This window comes from Scomber japonicus, chromosome 6 (genome assembly GCF_027409825.1).
Source record: "Scomber japonicus isolate fScoJap1 chromosome 6, fScoJap1.pri, whole genome shotgun sequence".
In the NCBI taxonomy this organism is placed as follows: domain Eukaryota; kingdom Metazoa; phylum Chordata; class Actinopteri; order Scombriformes; family Scombridae; genus Scomber; species Scomber japonicus.
Window position 1 is genome coordinate 30,763,223 of NC_070583.1, and position 17,919 is coordinate 30,781,141.

A 17,919-nucleotide genomic window follows, 5' to 3' on the forward strand; every position below is an offset into this window, starting at 1 on the left:
AAAGCCAATTTACTAATCATTCACTGAAGCTGAACTGTCTCCACAAGTATTTAAAAGAGAAGAACTCAATAGTAAGGAGCTACCATAACTGTTAAAGTGACATGACAGAGACTTATCCTACATAGGAACTGCATGACTGTAATCTCTCATATCAAACTGAGTACACCTGTAGGCCTCGTTGGCGCAGTAGGCAGCGCGTCAGTCTCATAATCTGAAGGTCGTGAGTTCGAGCCTCACACGGGGCAGAGTGTTTTGAAAAGCACTGAAACCCAATTTAGTAATCACTGACTGACACTGAACTGTCTCCACAAACATTTAAAAGAAAACAACTCAAGTTAAATCAACACCTCAGAGACGTATCCTACATAGGAACTGCATGATCACACCGTTACTGTAATCTCTCATATCAGAATGAGCTGAACAAAGTCAACCTACTTTACAACGTGGCACTTGATAATCACAGACATTAGTGTGCATGTGGAAGTCCAAACTCTTTCTTGAGTCAGGGTTTTTTAAAGCTCTCCTTCTTCTTCTTCTTCTTCTTGTTGGACATGTGTGCGCCTGGTTCCAAACTTAGATCAGGAGTGACAGCCGTTTCTAGTCTTCATGTCAGTATCAATGTACTGCAACACAAAGCCCTGTTTCTATGTATGGAGCTTCATGTGTGCAACTAGAAGAATATACACTGTGGTTAATCATCACTGATTCATGGATGTAGATACGATTAATGGATTTTACCTAAACTGATCCACTACTTCAAACATAATCAATGTCCACCTTTTCCAACAACAAACTAAAAATGATATGCATGCAGCTACTAGGACTAATAAGCAGCTCATCTATGCAACATCTGTACCTGAGCAGTGAGATGAAAGGAAGAGGGGTTCGCTGGACTTTCAGGCCTAGCTCTCTGAATAAATTATGCTAACTCTTGTATCTAAAAAATACTGAAAATTATAATTTCTTGTTCTAAAAATAGATCTACTAAACCTGCAGCATTCTTCCTAAGTCATACCTGCAAGTGCTTTCATCCTAAGGATAAGTATGGGTCGTGTATTGTGGCTGTGCAGATCATGTCCTGCTGAGACATTTATGCTATGCTGCACAGTGCTTTTCTACAAGCACCTGAAAAGGCACTGCTGGGATTCGAACCCAGGATCTCCTGTTTACTAGACAGGCGCTTTAACCAACTAAGCCACAGCGCCGTATGCTAAAATATGGTAATGAGACACTTACATCTTTGGAACAACCGTGCTGTGTGAGACAATGTTTAATAAGGGTGGAGCTATTTTTACAAACGCAAATATCAATACTAGCATGGTTAAAGACAGGAGATGTTAAACCTTTAACCCCTTAAAGGCCACTTACAACCATAAACCCATACATGTTAGTTTGACAAAGATACGGCTGTGGTGGGCTGCTGAAAAGGCACTGCTGGGATTCGAACCCAGGATCTCCTGTTTACTAGACAGGCGCTTTAACCAACTAAGCCACAGCGCCACCTGGCCATATATTTTAATGAGAGTGTCACAGTTTTGCGAAAACTTTGAATTTACACGTGGAAAAATGTTTAAAAAGTGGATTTTAGTTTTAAAAAAGCAAATATCAATACGAGTATTGATATAAATATGACTACAAGAATGCCAAGTGGTTAAATACGGTTTAATTTTAGTAGGAAATGTTAAACCTTAAAGGGCCTCTTACAATCATTACCACATAAATGTTATTCTGATGCAGATACAACTACAGCTGTGGTGGGCTGTAGAAAAGGCACTGCTGGGATTTGAACCCAGGATCTCCTGTTTACTAGACAGGCGCTTTAACCAACTAAGCCACAGCGCCACCTATACCTCAGTTTTAATGAGAGATTTACAGGTTTGCGGCCGCTGTGACTTGATGTGAGGTAAGATCATTTAGACTAAACCTGCAGCATTATTCCCAAGTCATACCTGCAAGTATCTCATACTAAAGATAACTAAAGGTCATGTATTGTAGTTGTAATAATCATGTCCTGCAGATTGATCTATACTACAGTATACGACAACGACAACAAATAAAGGGATTATTGCTTTTCTAAAAGCACCAACAATATTCAGGACAACATCTCACAATGTCACTTTGCCTGCCAGGTAGAAACACACTGCTGGGATACATTCATAGCCCACTGTCACTCTATATAACAAAGTGAAGTGAAACATTAGTGTGGGGAATATAATTAAAGCAGGAAATGTCACAATAATGTACGATACATCCTTTTATCCAAAATCAGCACATGTTGCAGTAACATACGGCAGGAAACTGATTAAATGTGTTGCATCAAGCATAGATTTGGCTTCAGACATGATTATAAATGACCACTTAAAACTGTAACCACATAGATGTTTTCTGACACGGATACAACTACAGCTGTGGTGGGCTGTTGAAAAGGCACTGCTGGGATTTGAACCCAGGATCTCCTGTTTACTAGACAGGCGCTTTAACCAACTAAGCCACAGCGCCACCTACAGCTAACTTTTAATGAGAGAGTCACAGGTTTGCAACCGCTGTGACTTGACACGAGGAAAGAATGTTTAAAAAGTGTATATATCATTTTTAGAAAAGCAAATATCAATAAAAGTATTGATATAAATATCACTACAAGTATGGTTAAAAACTTTATTTCATTAATTTAAATGTAGTAGGAAATGTTAAACCTTCAACCACTTAAAGGCCACTTACAGCTATAACCACACACATGTTGTTCTGATGCAGATACAACTACTGTGGTGGGCTGTTGAAAAGGCACTGCTGGGATTCGAACCCAGGATCTCCTGTTTACTAGACAGGCGCTTTAACCAACTAAGCCACAGCGCCACCTATAGCTTCATCTTACAGTTTAAAATTAGTACGAAATTTTAAGCCTTCAACGCCTAAAGACTAAATCGTTACCTGGGTGTAACTCAAGTAACAGAAATACATTTATAGTTTAGTGTCACCTCATATATATCAAAGAAAAACCAAACAACCATCAAGTGTGAGGAATAAAATGAAAGCAGGACATGTCTGTCGCAATCACGTACGGTATGTCCTTTTATCCAAAATCAGCGAATAAACAGCATGAACACAACATGAAGCTGAATACATCTGTTGAATAAAGCATAGATTTGGCTTCAGCAGTGATTGTAAGTCATCACTTACAATCATAACCACATAAATGTTATAATGCAGATGTAACTACAGCTGTGGTGGGCTGTTGAAAAGGCACTGCTGGGATTTGAACCCAGGATCTCCTGTTTACTAGACAGGCGCTTTAACCAACTAAGCCACAGCGCCACCTACAGCTAACTTTAAATGAGGGAGGTACTGCTTCGTAATCGCTGTGATTTAGAAAAGCATTTTTCAACACAAATATGCCAACTGGTTAAAAACTGTTTAGTAGGAAAAGTTAAATCTTCAACACCTTAAAAGCAAAGAGGTTTAACTTAATTTCCTCTGAGCTTAATTTAGCAATACCAACAATGAAGATGCATTAAGCTGATATGGGCTTCCTTAAATTGCTGCTACCTGTCAGGGCTACAGTGGATACGGAGATATGGAGATACTTAAGGGTTCAGCAATGAGTGTAACAGATCACTGTCAACCATAACCCACATACATGTTGTTCTGATGCAGGTACAACTCCAGCTGTGGTGGGCTGTTGAAAAGGCACTGCTGGGATTCGAACCCAGGATCTCCTGTTTACTAGACAGGCGCTTTAACCAACTAAGCCACAGCGCCACCTAGAGCTAACTTTAAATGAGGGAGTTACTGGTTTGCAACCGCTGTGATTTAACTAAAAAGCATTCTTCAACACAAGTATGCCAACTGGTTAAAAAACGTTAAATCTTCAACACCTTAAAAGCAAAGAGGTTTAACTTAATTTCCTCTGAGCTTAGCTTGGCAACAGCGATAATGAAGATGCATTAAGGTGATGAGCACTTCCTTAAACATTTTGCTAACTGTCAGGGCTACGGAGGATATGGAGATACTTGAGGGTTCTGTAGGTTACATCATTATATAAACTCAATATAGCAGGACGCTGATTAAATCCCCTCACTAAGTATCAGCAGTGTTTGTAACAAATCACTAACAGCTATAACCACAACTACAGCTGTGGTGGGCTGTTGAAAAGGCACTGCTGGGATTCGAACCCAGGATCTCCTGTTTACTAGACAGGCGCTTTAACCAACTAAGCCACAGCGCCACCTAGAGCTAACTTTAAATGAGGGAGTTACTGGTTTGTAACCGCTGTGATTTAGAAAAGCATTTTTCAACACAAGTATGCCAACTGGTTAAAAACAGTTTAGTAGGAAACGTTAAATCTTCAACACCTTAAAGGCAAAGAGGTTTAACTTAATTTCCTCTGAGCTTAACTTGGCAACAGCGATAATGAAGATGCATTAAGGTGATGAACACTTCCTTAAACATTTTGCTACCCATCAGGAGGATATGGAGATACTTGAGGGTTCTGTAGATTACTTCATTTTATAGAAGGACGCTGATTAAATCCCTTCACTAAGTTCACAAATCACAAATCACTTTCAACCATAACCACATACATGTTGTTCAGATGCACAACTGTATGCAACTATAATGCAGATGTAACTCCAGTTGTGGTGGGCTGCTGAAAAGGCACTGCTGGGATTCGAACCCAGGATCTCCTGTTTACTAGACAGGCGCTTTAACCAACTAAGCCACAGCGCCACCTACATCTACATTTTTAATGAGAGTTACAGGTTTGCAACCACTGTGATTTAACTAAAAAGCATTCTTCAACACAAGTATGCCAACTGGTTAAAAACGTTAAATCTTCAACACCTTAAAAGCAAAGAGGTTTAACTTAATTTCCTCTGAGCTTAGCTTGGCAACAGTGATAATGAAGATGCATTAAGGTGATGAGCATCTCCTTAAACATTTTGCTAACCGTCAGGGCTACGGAGGATATGGAGATACTTGAGGGTTCTGTAGGTTACATCATTATATAAACTCAATATAGCAGGACGCTGATTAAATCTCCTCACTAAGTATCAGCAATGATTGTAACAAATCACTTACAGCTATAACCACAACTACAGCTGTGGTGGGCTGCTGAAAAGGCACTGCTGGGATTCGAACCCAGGATCTCCTGTTTACTAGACAGGCGCTTTAACCAACTAAGCCACAGCGCCTCCTACATCTAATTTTTTATGAGAGACAAAAGTATGCCAACTGGTTAAAAACAGTTTAGTAGGAAACGTTAAATCTTCAACACCTCAAAAGCAAAGAGGTTTAACTTAATTTCCTCTGAGCTTAACTTGGCAATACCAATAATGAAGATGCATTAAGCTGATGAGCACTTCTTTAAACATTTTGCTAACCGTCAGGGCTACGGAGGATATGGAGATACCTCAGTATATTACATTATTTCATCCAAAAACAGGATTTGAACTGAACATAGCAGGACCCTGATTAAAATCCCCTGACTAAGTATCAGCAATGATTGTAACAGATAACCACATACACGTTGTTCCGACGCACAACTACAGCTGTGGTGGACTGTTGAAAAGGCACTGCTGGGATTCGAACCCAGGATCTCCTGTTTACTAGACAGGCGCTTTGACCAACTAAGCCACAGCGCCACCTACACTATAATCTTAATGAGAGGGTTACTGGTTTCAAACCGCTGTGATTTAACTAAAAAGTGTTTTTTATTCTTTAGAAAAGCATTCTTCAACACAAGTATGCCAACTGGTTAAAAAACGTTAAATCTTCAACACCTTAAAGGCAAAGAGGTTTAACTTAATTTCCTCTGAGCTTAGCTTGACAACAGCGATAATGAAGATGCATTAAGGTGATGAGCACTTCCTTAAACATTTTGCTAACCGTCAGGGCTACGGAGGATATGGAGATACTTGAGGGTTGCGTACTTTACATTATTTTATAGCAGGACACTGATTAAAGCATCAGTAATGATTGTAACAGATTACTTTCAACCATAACCACAACTACAGCTGCAGTGGTCTGCTGAAAAGGCACTGCTGGGATTCGAACCCAGGATCTCCTGTTTACTAGACAGGCACTTTAACCAACTAAGCCACAGCGCCACCTACACCTCTACAATAAATTAAGGGTACGGTTTTGTGACTGCTGTGACTTGGTTTGTGGGAAAAATCTTTAAAAAGGTAATTTAATCTTTGTATATTCTAAACATTCATACTAAAAGCACGACATAGGCGATACAGTTATCTTTGTTAGGCCTAAAGGATGTATTTTTCCACATTGCATACAGATGCTTAGACAACAATTGAGATGTAACAAGCAATGTAACAGGCAGAGAAATATAATTCATGATAAATACATCCTCATAATTCATAGGGATTACAGACCAATTATGAGCTGGATCAGTTATACAAGGTTTTAACTAACATACATGGAATATGTAGATTTATTGATTTTATTTGTTTGTTTGTTTGTTTGTTTAATATTTGAGCTGTTGAGCTGTGTCTATATATTTGTTTTACCTCCATTGTTGGAGATCTCCTGGGACATTATGTGAAGGCCATTCATGTTTGGCTTATGTTAATGTGTTGATAGATGCGGGTGGGATTACACGCCACAATGTTTGGTTTGTTGCTGATTAATGTGTCTGATTAATTTCACGATGGGTGGGTCATGTAAATGCTAAGATGCAAAAAATTTAAAAAAATAGCCACCATTCACTATTCATAAATAATTAATTTAACCATGTGTTTGTTTTGTGATGGTCTGATTGAGTTTAGGTATTAATGTTAAACAAGACTAGACAAGATCATTATACTGGTTGTTTCAAAAAGGATGAGTTGTATTATCCTGGTCAGCTGTTGTGCTGATTTGTCAAGGTCAACAGCTCCTAGCTAAAAAAGCATCCTCTTATAAACATAGATACACCTTTTTGGAGATCAGATGATGCATATATTTTGCCATGACTGAAATGCTTCTTTAGGCGGCATTAAGTGAAATCATATGAAATGCAAGTGCCACATTTCATCCCCACACCAGAGTTACATTACACAGATCTTTGCTGACTTTCTTAAAGGTATTGGGTTTCCTTTAAATGTCACAGCTGCATACATTCACAACAGTAACCTCATGGTTTGTTATGCAGTGGTTTTTTATGGTAACAATAACAATGTAAACCCTTTCGAGTTCAATTGTAACAGAGCTCTGTCCTTAATTTGGCAGAACTGAGATTAGCTACAGAAAAGGCACTGCTGGGATTCGAACCCAGGATCTCCTGTTTACTAGACAGGCGCTTTAACCAACTAAGCCACAGCGCCTCCTGAAAGGCAGCTTGTGCCAGGAGAAAACATTAAAAAGGTTTTCCCTGTCCTGCAGCATAAGAGCCTTTTTCTTTTTGTTTTGTATGATGAAACATGCAAAAACAACTGGGCATGTCCCAATCACGTTTTCATGCCATCAATCCCCATCCGAGTCATTTTATATTGAGTATCTACCGAGACCGAGTCCCAATCCAATACTTGCAGGACTCAATATTAAGGTTTGTCTGCTTGTCTGGGACACTTGGATGTTTTTGTAGGACAAGTGGGAGAGAAATTTACTTGCCCCACCAGTGAAGTTAAAAGTCATACAATAATAATGAGTGTCTTCACGTTAAGTGTGACTCATTACCCGGCTGGAAAGATAAATGAGCACATTTGTAACAAATGCATTTCTTCCCCATGGTACGTCTCACGAAGAATGGGATAGTTCAGTGGATAGGTTGTGTGCATAGCTAGGTTGTGGCTGAGAGGGAGAGAGAGAGAGTGTGTGTGTGTGTGTGTGTGTGTGACGTCAGGCTAGAGTATAGTATTAAGTGAGCAGTATAGCCGTGAACATAACAGTGTAATGTGTGTACAGTCTAGACTTTGTCAGTGAATAAATGCTACAGCTCCTCAGTGCTTTTGTTTTGTTTGACAATTGCTGATTAAAGTTAGCGACTGAAGCTAGCAACAATCAGTTAGCCTCATTTTACCAGGCTCACTTAAGGTGGATTGATCTTTAAGGTGGACGAGCTATTGCTACTACATATATTCCTCCAGTCATTGTAACTGTAACTGAGTCTAGCATACGTTCAATACATCAATAGAGCCTGTCATGCAGCCAGACAGCCCACTCCCTTTAAAAAACCTGACAGTCAATAAGTATGCACATATTTGCTTGCTGCTTGTAATTTTTATTTTTAAATAATACAGCTGCACAGTGCACAATTCAAGTACATTAAAGTTATTAAAATCAATCCCATGTATATGCTTGATAATTGAATAGCTCTGCAATGCATTAAGAAAATGATTAGTTGCATCCAAGCTGTACCTGTTATACTAAAACCTGAATGTCAAAATAGTAAAACTGCAAGAAACTCTCAGGAAAGGCCAGTTCTTATACTGCTTTTATTGGAGCTGCTACAATAGTTTTTTTCTCATTCACTTATTTATACTCTTATTCACACTTCAAAATAAAGGGTAGGTTTTATTCCAAGGAAAACCCCTGCCCTGTTACAGCTGGTTCCTCTTCTCATCAATAACACTTGAACAGGGGTGAAACAGTGACTGAAACCACAACACAAACTTCCACCTTCTCAAGAAGCAGTTCCGTCTTCTGTGACGTGCAAACAAACAATTAACAGAGAAAACGGAAGCAGATCAGAAAACAGAGAAAGAAATAGTACTAAAGGCCGACCGTTAACATGAGCCTACTTCCAATAAAGGCCTGGCACCCTCTGCAGTTAAGGTATGCCTTAGAGGAAAGGGTCATTATCTATCTATCTATCTATCTATCCATCCATCCATCCCCTTAGAGGAAAGGATCATTTTATCTATCTATCTACCTACCTACCTACCTACCTACCTACCTACCTCTCTATCTATCCATCTATCCATCCCCTTAGAGGAAAGGCTCATTTTGATTATGTAATATGTAAAAAATATAATATGTAGAGACTTTTTTTTGTTATTTGTTTGTATATATAATATATTTATTTGTCTATCTATCTATCTATCCATCTATCCATCCATCCATCCATCCATTTTGATTTACTTTATATGACGTATGAATGGAAGTGTGGCTCAAAAGTCAAGGTGTGAACCATGAAGTGGATTTGGAGAATCGTTACTTCCTTCTTGTGTTTAACACTACACTGAAGAGTCTCTCACCGTCCACTCGTGTGCAGAGCGTACAGAGAAGCTTGGCCTCCGGTACTGTCGCGGATTGTGTGACCTTGAGATGGATTGCGCTGAAAGGTAACTCTGCAACTGAACTGCTGATGAGGCGTTCACAGACCCTGTCTCTATCTCACTCTCCTCTAAGAGCTCATCAAAGACACTGCCAAGGCTGCTGCTTGCTTTGTTTTTCACATGCTCTGCCTTTGAAAACGTCACCGATGGCCCTCCGTACATCCATCTTGTCCATCTCTTGAATGAGAGAGCATTCTTATCGCACCTCAGGTTGCAGGAATTTGTGAAGTATCGGAGTGAAAAAGCGTCTAACCATGAACAGAACAAAATCTAGGTAAAACTAAATAAATAACTAAACATCAAAAAGAAATTGGCTTAACTGATTGATATTAGTGATTACATTTGATTCATTATAAAGCATTTAAGACTTTATGATGGACTTGCCTGTCTTTGTATCTGGAATCCACTAAAACGCTGCAGAGTGGCTCAGTCTCAACCTGGCTGAAGTATCTAAGAGACTGCCTCTAAGAGAGTGCTTTTCATTCATCGTCTTGATTCCCTGGTCAGCGCTGTGCTCTTGAGAGAGAATACCGTTTAAGTACCGTTGTGGCAGGGATCACATCAGCTACAGTTGCAGTCTCAGCGCTCGCTACCCTCTTCAGTTCTTCAAAGGGAGCTAAAACCTTGACTGTGTTCTCCATTAGAGCCCACTGGTTCGCCGTCAGTGTAGCAGGAAGGTTGTGCTAAGCTGCATAGAGAAGGCTGAGAAGCTGCTTTTTCCTCCACTATGCTCTGTATCATGTAGTGAGCGCTGTTCCATCTAACTTGCACATCTTGCTGTAGGCGCTTGGGTGGCATTTTCATATCAATCTGGATATCTTCCAGACGTGCGTAGGCCTGTGGTAAATGCCTAAAATGCCCTACAATCTTCCTTGTGTTGGGGAGTGTGTCTGTGATGCTGAAAAAAGCAGATCCTCGTGTACAACCAGCTGAAGCGTGCTGAAGCTTGTATGATGCAGCCCACCTTTGGTACCACCACATCATCCATTGCTTTTTGTGTATTTCTTGCACCATCCCCTGTATTTCTTGCAGCATCTCCTCATTTGTCTGTTTTATATGCTCTGCTGTATGTGACCCACGAAACTGATGATGATGCAATACGGTGACCTTTAAATCAAAATTTGAGTCAATCCATTGTACAGTGAGGCTGAGTAATGACATCGGGCCATCAGAGCTCCAAATGTCTGTAATAAAGACAATAACAGTCTGCTAAATGACCTTGTAGGTCCGGTAGGGCAGAGTCGAGAGGGTAGGGGCGGACCGCAGCTACAATAGCTCCAGATGGCCGAAACCTGCATTTTCTACCACAGCGATGAATTTAATTAACCTCTCTGTGATCTTTCTAGCCTTGTCCCTGTTTCTCTCTTTTGTTTTATTATTTGTTGCTTCAGTGTAGCTTTTGCCAGAGTTACCTGAGTGAACTCACTGTGCTCCATCGAGTGTTTATTTCTTAGGTGCAGTATCAAATTGTTAATATTGAACGCACTTCTGTTACTACTGGATTGCAAAATGCTCGAACTGGACATTGGACTGCTTTCATTTTCCAATTTCAAATATTTCCACACTGCAGACATTTTAGGTATGCCAGAGTAAACCTCTGCGTCCTGCCACAAACCGTGCTTTCCCTTTACGACACCTGTGTGAAAGCTGACGTAAAACAGTCATCATTTGTGCTCATTATAGCTGATACCAATCAGTTAAAAATGCCTTGATCAGCCCTGATACCAATCTTTAAAGTTGGATCCCTAAAAACCTCAGAATACCTGAACTGTGGTGATTTAATTTCAGTGAACTGAATCTGGGGTACAACTCAATTTTAAAATAATTCAAAAGAAAAGTATTCTTTAATAATGTCTATTAATTTCACACCTACATACACACACATGTTCAACTTTCCAATCACCGGTTCTGTCACAAAAACACACAGAGAGAGAGTAGAGTACATGTATTTATAAATATGCAAATACAAATGCTGGCTCTCTTGACACATCGCACATGAATAACCCCAAAGTGAAGATTTTCTGCTTTGGTATCTGAATACTGCAGCACACACCACTGGAACATACAACACACACACACACACACCAAACATATATCCTCACTGGGATCTTTGGACGTGTCTAGGCTTTTCATGCTGCCATGGTTACACTGCGGTGCAGACCTCATACGTAAACATGGATGCACAATTACCAGCTGGAAATATCTCACACCCACGGTCTGACACAGTCGGATTCTCAACAGAGAATGAAAATGAACAGAGGAGGCCGATCACGTTTGATCACGCTGTAATCATAAGAACTGTGTCGTATGCTGTGTGTGTGTGCAACTAAACATCTGTCAGATTAGTGTAGTAAAGATAAACTGTACAGTCGCTGTCATTTTAACACTTGCTTCTCTCCTCCTTCTCTCATCCTCCACTTTCTCCTCTCTCTCTCTCCCTCTTTCCCACCACTGTGTGTTTGTAAGTGCATGGTCAATGAGTCAAGGAGCAGTGTCAGCATCAGCTGTGCGTGAAGAAACAAGGGAGAAAGAAAAAGCCCAGACTTGCAGATGAATATGTGTCTGCCAGGAAATACTTAAGTGCCTGAAAGTGGACACTAAGTGTATGAACTGCGTGTGTGTGTGTGTGTGTGTGTGTGTGTGCGTGTGTGTTGAGGGCAAAGGGGGCAGTGGGTCGAAAAGCAGAGAGAGGGAATGATCAAACGTGGGAAAACAGCTGAGATCAATGGTTTACAGGACACAGGCTGAGATCAGGGACAACAGGATAATCAACATGAGTCACAGACAGAGACGGAGGCGGAGGAGGGTGGTCATGTTTTCACACTGTTTGATCACCACAAGACACAACGGAGCAGATTCTCCGCAAATTTTCACTGCAAGAGCTAAATGGAATTAGCAGATTTGGCATTTGGGCAAAAACACTGAATCCGATTTGAATGTGCAAATTAGAAAGATAAGTTGCAAGTTGTTAATCGATTAGTTGCCATGTATTGAATTAATAACCGCCTATTTTAATAGTTAACCATTTTAAACCTTTTAAAATGTGGATATTTTCAGGTTTCTTTGATCGTCTGTGACAGTAAACTGAATATTTTCAGGTTGTGGACAAAACTAGAAATTTAAATAAGTCATATTTGGCTTTGGGAAACATTGATCAACATTTTCTGACACTTCATGGACCAAACAACTAATCAATTAATGGAGAAAGTAATCAACGGATTCATCAATAATGAAAATACAGTAGCAACCTTAAAAGCAACAAAAAGACAGAAATTCAATGTAGCTAATTGATTCACCATGTTTCATTATTCAAATCATCCTCTGATGTGTTTTACTTAGTTAACATGTTATTTTTTTAAGGCACCGTGTGCTGGTGTTGAAACCATCAGCTTCCACTGCACCTGTTCTCCTCCTACACAAACTTACTGAAGCCTCAGAAAAAGCGTGACAAACCCTGAGAGGTCATTAGTGAACCGATGATGGTTTACCTCACGAACCAATAGAGGCTCTACATGTTTTTGTTTTTGTTATAGCTTCATTTAAAAAGGGTTTAAATCATGTAGCTTATTAGCAAGCCACCAAATCCACACTTCTTACCCAAAGGTCTGGTGCTCTAACTAACACTGTGCAATTATTCTCAAAAGAAGATCAGATTATGTTGTTGTGTGTGTTGTGAAATAGAAACAGGATGAGTGTGTGACCGAGATGCACCAGCAGCTGTTCCCTCTCTATTTGAAGGAGTGAGGTCATGACATTATTGCAGACTGTTGTTCAGGTGTGACTGCTGAAATATGAGGTGTCCTGTTTAAACATGAAGCCAGCCATCAAACAAAACACAAAAAAGCAATTTTCAATGAGAGTTAGTGGATGACACTTTGTCACACTAGATAATCTGAAATGTAACACTTGAATCTGTCACAGAATAAAAGCTTCAACAGTGTCTGACTGCTTAGTTTCTGCCATGCTTGATTAATCAGAGACATCTGTATTTATTGCCGTTGCTCTGACAGATAATAGTCCACATTATTCACACCCTGAAAATATTGTTTTAAAAATGAAACCAACATGACAATTACAGAGACACCTTGTTGCACAGATCTGTTGCACAGTGTTTTTCTTGCATTACATTTTGAAAGAGCATTGCATAAATAAATAATGTAATCTCGGACTGTTTTTAGTCTTAGAGTTCCCCAATTGTTTTTTTCTGATTATTTTGCCCATAGTCAAAAATAATAGAAGAAGAATAGAAAACCATTTCAGCACCACGCCACCAAAAGGGCCACACAGTTTAATTAGCTCGCTAATGCAATTTCAATAAAGACTGAATATGATTAGCTTCACAAAGGAAGAATTTACTGCGAGACCGTTACAGAAGTCTTATGAACGTTTTATTCTGGTATTTCAGTGAAGCAGACACTATCAAATAAATTGTTTTGTCGGACATTTGTCTAACAGATTAGATAGTTTGGTTTGATTTTTCTTAGTAATATCATCTGACTGTCTAATGCCTACCAGACCCTCTTATTATTCAGATTGAAACAAATCACTATTATTATTTCAATCACACAGTTAATGGTTATCTAAGTCATAGCCAGTGATTACTACAGGAGGCAAATGGTGCCTCAGCTGTCTGCTTAGGATGTGACTCATAGTTAAATACATGAATATATCCTCTTAAAAATAATTTAATAAAAGTCCATGTGGTCGTGGTTAAAGGATCACCTGCCTCATTTTGAAACAGAAGGAACCCTGTCATCTCAGCCTTATCCCCTATGTGTAGTATTACATGTGGACCTCTCCTGTGATTTAGGATAATAGCACATGTTGTCTGTGCCGCCTGATTATATTAGCAGTAAGTCAATCAGCATCACATTCATTTGAGGTCCCCCCCCCCTCCCCTCCCCTCCCCCCTAAAATGAGTCTTTGATTTTATGTTCCTCCTCTTCCTCAACGAGGATTATGGAGGCTGCGGTGAAAATCATTAGTGAGAACTCTAATAGCATTTTAGGTTTCAAATTCAGGAGGCTTATCAAGCTACTCAGCATGGAGACCCATTATGTTTCAATGATATTTGCAGATAAGCCTCGGCAATTTGGTCAATAAATCTGTGTGAAACCCAAATTTCATTTAGCACATGCAAATGAAACACACACACACACACACACACACACATACATAGGGAGAGTGAGAGAGAGCGAGAGAATACAGGCACAAGTGTTAAATTCAGCATCCCAGTTTTAGTCCAGTGTGAAAATCTACTAACTTAAATACATTTAGGGTGAAAATATCTTCCTAGCCGTATCAGCAAAAAGAGGAAGCTAGGCCACCATTACCAATTGTGTGTAAGGGGAATACAAGAGAGTGTGAGACTTGGGTTACTTTTATGGCCAGCGATGGAGGATGTGTGTGTGTGTGTGTGTGCATGTAGCTGTTGAGGCAGACATAAGGGTATAGAGGATTTAGATGGATTGAGGACACCAAGTTTACTCCCTGTGTCCACCAACTCGTCATTTTCTCTCTCTCTCTCTCTCTCTCTCTCTCTCTCCCTCTCTCTCTTTCTCTCTCTCATCCTCTCTCCTAGACTGCTCCAGCTAAAACGCAGTCCCAGAGGATTAAATGCACTGCCCTTTCTTTTTCTGTCTTTCTTTTTGACTGTCTGTCTGTTTGTCGCTCTTTCATGTTGTGTATATCTTTCTCTTTTTTTTTAACCTTTACCATTGGTTGAGGGCAGAAAGAGAGGTTGAATACGATAGCTAGTGACGTGTGCATGTGTGGGTGTTGTGTTGATAAAGACAGCCTGTGAATGAATTGGGGTAAATAACCTCAGAGCAGCTTGCAGGATGTAAGAGTTAAAATAAACTGTCAGCTCTATGCAGGTAAAGCGTGGGTCTGACAACATGTGTGTCTGATTATATGTCCACAGTTCCCTTGATCTGTTTCCAGCTGTGTTGTTAAAGATGTCCAGATCTTTCAGAAATGTATTTTCAAAGCTGCAATGTACATAATTATCATTAGTGTAAATGTCCTCATCTCAGCTAACTGGTTATTTGCCTAAAGCGGTGCAATGACTGGCTGTTTGCAGGCGACATCGCAGCTATAAAGTCAGCACTGTGACTCTGGATGGGGACGGAGTATTAAATGCTTTCTCATGTGGGAATGACTGCTGCTTAATTAATATTACAGTTTGGACAGTTAGGTACATCTAAAAGAGACTGATATGTCAATAACCTATAAGGTTAGTTAACCATGTCACATCTGGTGTTAACGGATCACTGGAAATAGAAATTCCAGTTGAACTCTTGCACTACAGTCTAAAGGGCCGAACATCCCTGCGGTGTTTTTCTAGGCAGCCTTTGCTCATTTTTTGTCAAGAAACAGCTACATTTTTTCTTTCCTTAAAAGCACAAAAACTCTGAGAGACACATGTGGCACATCCATATGCAACAGCCTCTGAGTTTTAAAGCTCCAAGCCTTTTTTTTTTTTTTTTTGCTACTGTTTTGATCAAGGCCCACAGTTTCAAAAAAAACACAAATTTTTGTCCCTGTGTACTTCTCATGTAGGCTACTAGAAAATATTTGTGGTATAGTGAAGACAGTTCAGAGTTTGGCTGGCCACTCACCTCAGGTACAGCGCTGCTAAAAAGACAGCTGCTCCTGACAACAGTAACAGCGTTCAGTATCAGCTTGGATCGAATCCATCAACACTTTCATAGCTACTGCACCGCCGCTGACATCTTGCTTCTGGTGTGCTTTTCAGTTTTCAGATAACCCTGTCCCCTTCTGATCTTTTACGATCGTCTTAAAAAAAAAAAAAAGATCCTCTGAGGACGAGTGCTACATCGTTTTAAGGAAAACTAGCAGGGCCTCAGTGTCTTGCTCAAGGACACGACGACGAAGCAGATGCTTGTTGCTGCAGGGGCTTGAGTCCAGGCCTCCCAATGGAAAGCCGGTCTCCCTAATCACTACACCACCCTGCTGCTCCTGATTTTACCACCATGAGAGTGTGTCATCAGAAATAATTACAAAACATTAAAGGCAAGAGGAACGCACTGAGAAAACACTGCAGGCAGCATCTTTCAACCATGAGGATGACAAAGCCAATTTTAGAGATCTTTACCCAGTAGCATGTAGCTCCATCCCTCAGTCATTCAAAGAACTAACACATTGTGGTTGCATATGTTAAATTGGCTCTCCAACTCTCCCACAAGTGGGACCGGGCCTTTGTTCACTCTCCAGAACCCAGCAGCAACGGAGCACCTCGGTAGCCAAATAGTCACTGCACATGTCACATAACCACAACGTCCCTGGTTCGACTCCAGCCAGGGACCTTTGTTGCATGTCAAACCCATTGCCCCCCCTGCACCCCACCCTGTTCACTGCCCTCTGTCCAATAAAAGCAAAAATGCCATAAAAATAATCTTAAAAAGAAAAAAAATCCCCAGCAGCAACAAGCCAGTCTGTTCTCAAACAGCTGGAGCTGCCCCCCAGGGGGTGAAAGGAGGGGAGAACGAGAGAGGAAAAAGTCTCAGATAAGAAGATATGGCGAAAGAAAATGAGAAAGAGAGGGATGGAAGCGCAGAGCCTATTAAGAGAGTTTGCTGTCATAAATAATCAATGCTTAGTCAACACAGAAAATGAGAGCGTGTGAAGGAACCAGGGTTTCCTCCCATTGCCAAATCCAAAAAGGAAAACTGCCAGACACACACACACGTCATGAGTAAACAGAGCGGAGCCAAAATGAAAGAGAGATATGGAGACAGACAAAAAAAAAAGAGAGACAGGAAGAAAAAAAATCAAACCAATGAGTGGATGACACAAACACAGAGGGAAATTTGGAAGACCAGAAAGGAGAGGAAGAAAGAAACAGAGTCGGAGAACAGGAAGGGGGCAGCAGGAAATTCCTTCGTCATTTTCCCGACCCTTTGTCCTTCTCAAAAAAAATACTGGAATATGACAATACTCCTCCTCTTTTTTCTTTCTCATGCCACTCCTCCATCGCTCACTCATTAGTCTCCATTCTCTCTCTCTTTTTTTTTGTGCATGGCCGTGTGTCACAGACAGCGGTGATGACTAGATTTAAAGCTGTCTGGCAGCTGATGAGTGTGTTCCTCTGTGCTTTTGCAGTGGTCGAGAACAGTAGCGTGTTACATGTGAGTGTGTGTGTGTGACAGAGATGTGTTCATACCTCATGTCTTCCAGCAGGTCACATTCAGTCTGGTGTTTAAAGTGCAGTCTTGTCATCTGATCCGTGTGTGTGTTTTTCAGCTCCTGTGTCACTTTGACCTGGGGGGGAGACAAAAATGACACATCAAGCAACTGATTTGTCTTTTTTTAACTTTTTTTTAATCTTATTTTCCTCATTGACTCACCTCCCTCAACATCACATCTCATCTATCCCTGCACACACTGATAAATTAATGAGATATGAGACTAGTCATCAGGTGTGATAATATTGTCATTTTCAAGGGTTCAGAGAGTGTCAAATGCCTCTTCCTGCTAGACTCTTGTATGAAGATGAATGATTGACAATGATTTGTTTTCTCAGCAGCTGCATAACCACATCACAAAAAAGCATACAACAATGTGACAGGTACTCTAACATTACCTGTTAAGGTTACAACTATTGATATTCCCATTATGGATTAATCTGCTT

General features: G+C 40.3%; 1 protein-coding gene and 14 non-coding genes across 15 annotated transcripts in view; 1 reads left to right on the forward strand and 14 right to left on the reverse strand.

The window, feature by feature from the left end:
• LOC128360456 (F-BAR and double SH3 domains protein 2-like) overlaps nucleotides 1–17,919 on the reverse strand; it is an 82,538-nt gene that overhangs the window by 61,107 nt on the left and 3,512 nt on the right. The window contains exon 2 of the mRNA XM_053320893.1: nucleotides 17,452–17,549. Within this exon, the coding sequence (XP_053176868.1) occupies nucleotides 17,452–17,549 (98 nt within the window). The remainder of the gene's footprint in view (nucleotides 1–17,451; nucleotides 17,550–17,919) is intronic.
• On the forward strand, nucleotides 173–245 carry trnam-cau (transfer RNA methionine (anticodon CAU)). Its single transcript has one exon. It is a non-coding gene; the product is annotated as a tRNA-Met (tRNA).
• On the reverse strand, nucleotides 1,132–1,205 carry trnat-agu (transfer RNA threonine (anticodon AGU)). The gene has a single exon. It is a non-coding gene; the product is annotated as a tRNA-Thr (tRNA).
• trnat-agu (transfer RNA threonine (anticodon AGU)) lies at nucleotides 1,427–1,500 on the reverse strand. Its single transcript has one exon. It is a non-coding gene; the product is annotated as a tRNA-Thr (tRNA).
• trnat-agu (transfer RNA threonine (anticodon AGU)) lies at nucleotides 1,769–1,842 on the reverse strand. The gene has a single exon. It is a non-coding gene; the product is annotated as a tRNA-Thr (tRNA).
• Nucleotides 2,426–2,499, reverse strand: trnat-agu (transfer RNA threonine (anticodon AGU)). The gene has a single exon. It is a non-coding gene; the product is annotated as a tRNA-Thr (tRNA).
• On the reverse strand, nucleotides 2,780–2,853 carry trnat-agu (transfer RNA threonine (anticodon AGU)). Its single transcript has one exon. It is a non-coding gene; the product is annotated as a tRNA-Thr (tRNA).
• On the reverse strand, nucleotides 3,239–3,312 carry trnat-agu (transfer RNA threonine (anticodon AGU)). The gene has a single exon. It is a non-coding gene; the product is annotated as a tRNA-Thr (tRNA).
• trnat-agu (transfer RNA threonine (anticodon AGU)) lies at nucleotides 3,683–3,756 on the reverse strand. The gene has a single exon. It is a non-coding gene; the product is annotated as a tRNA-Thr (tRNA).
• trnat-agu (transfer RNA threonine (anticodon AGU)) lies at nucleotides 4,149–4,222 on the reverse strand. Its single transcript has one exon. It is a non-coding gene; the product is annotated as a tRNA-Thr (tRNA).
• Nucleotides 4,649–4,722, reverse strand: trnat-agu (transfer RNA threonine (anticodon AGU)). Its single transcript has one exon. It is a non-coding gene; the product is annotated as a tRNA-Thr (tRNA).
• Nucleotides 5,113–5,186, reverse strand: trnat-agu (transfer RNA threonine (anticodon AGU)). Its single transcript has one exon. It is a non-coding gene; the product is annotated as a tRNA-Thr (tRNA).
• trnat-agu (transfer RNA threonine (anticodon AGU)) lies at nucleotides 5,563–5,636 on the reverse strand. Its single transcript has one exon. It is a non-coding gene; the product is annotated as a tRNA-Thr (tRNA).
• Nucleotides 6,028–6,101, reverse strand: trnat-agu (transfer RNA threonine (anticodon AGU)). The gene has a single exon. It is a non-coding gene; the product is annotated as a tRNA-Thr (tRNA).
• trnat-agu (transfer RNA threonine (anticodon AGU)) lies at nucleotides 7,240–7,313 on the reverse strand. The gene has a single exon. It is a non-coding gene; the product is annotated as a tRNA-Thr (tRNA).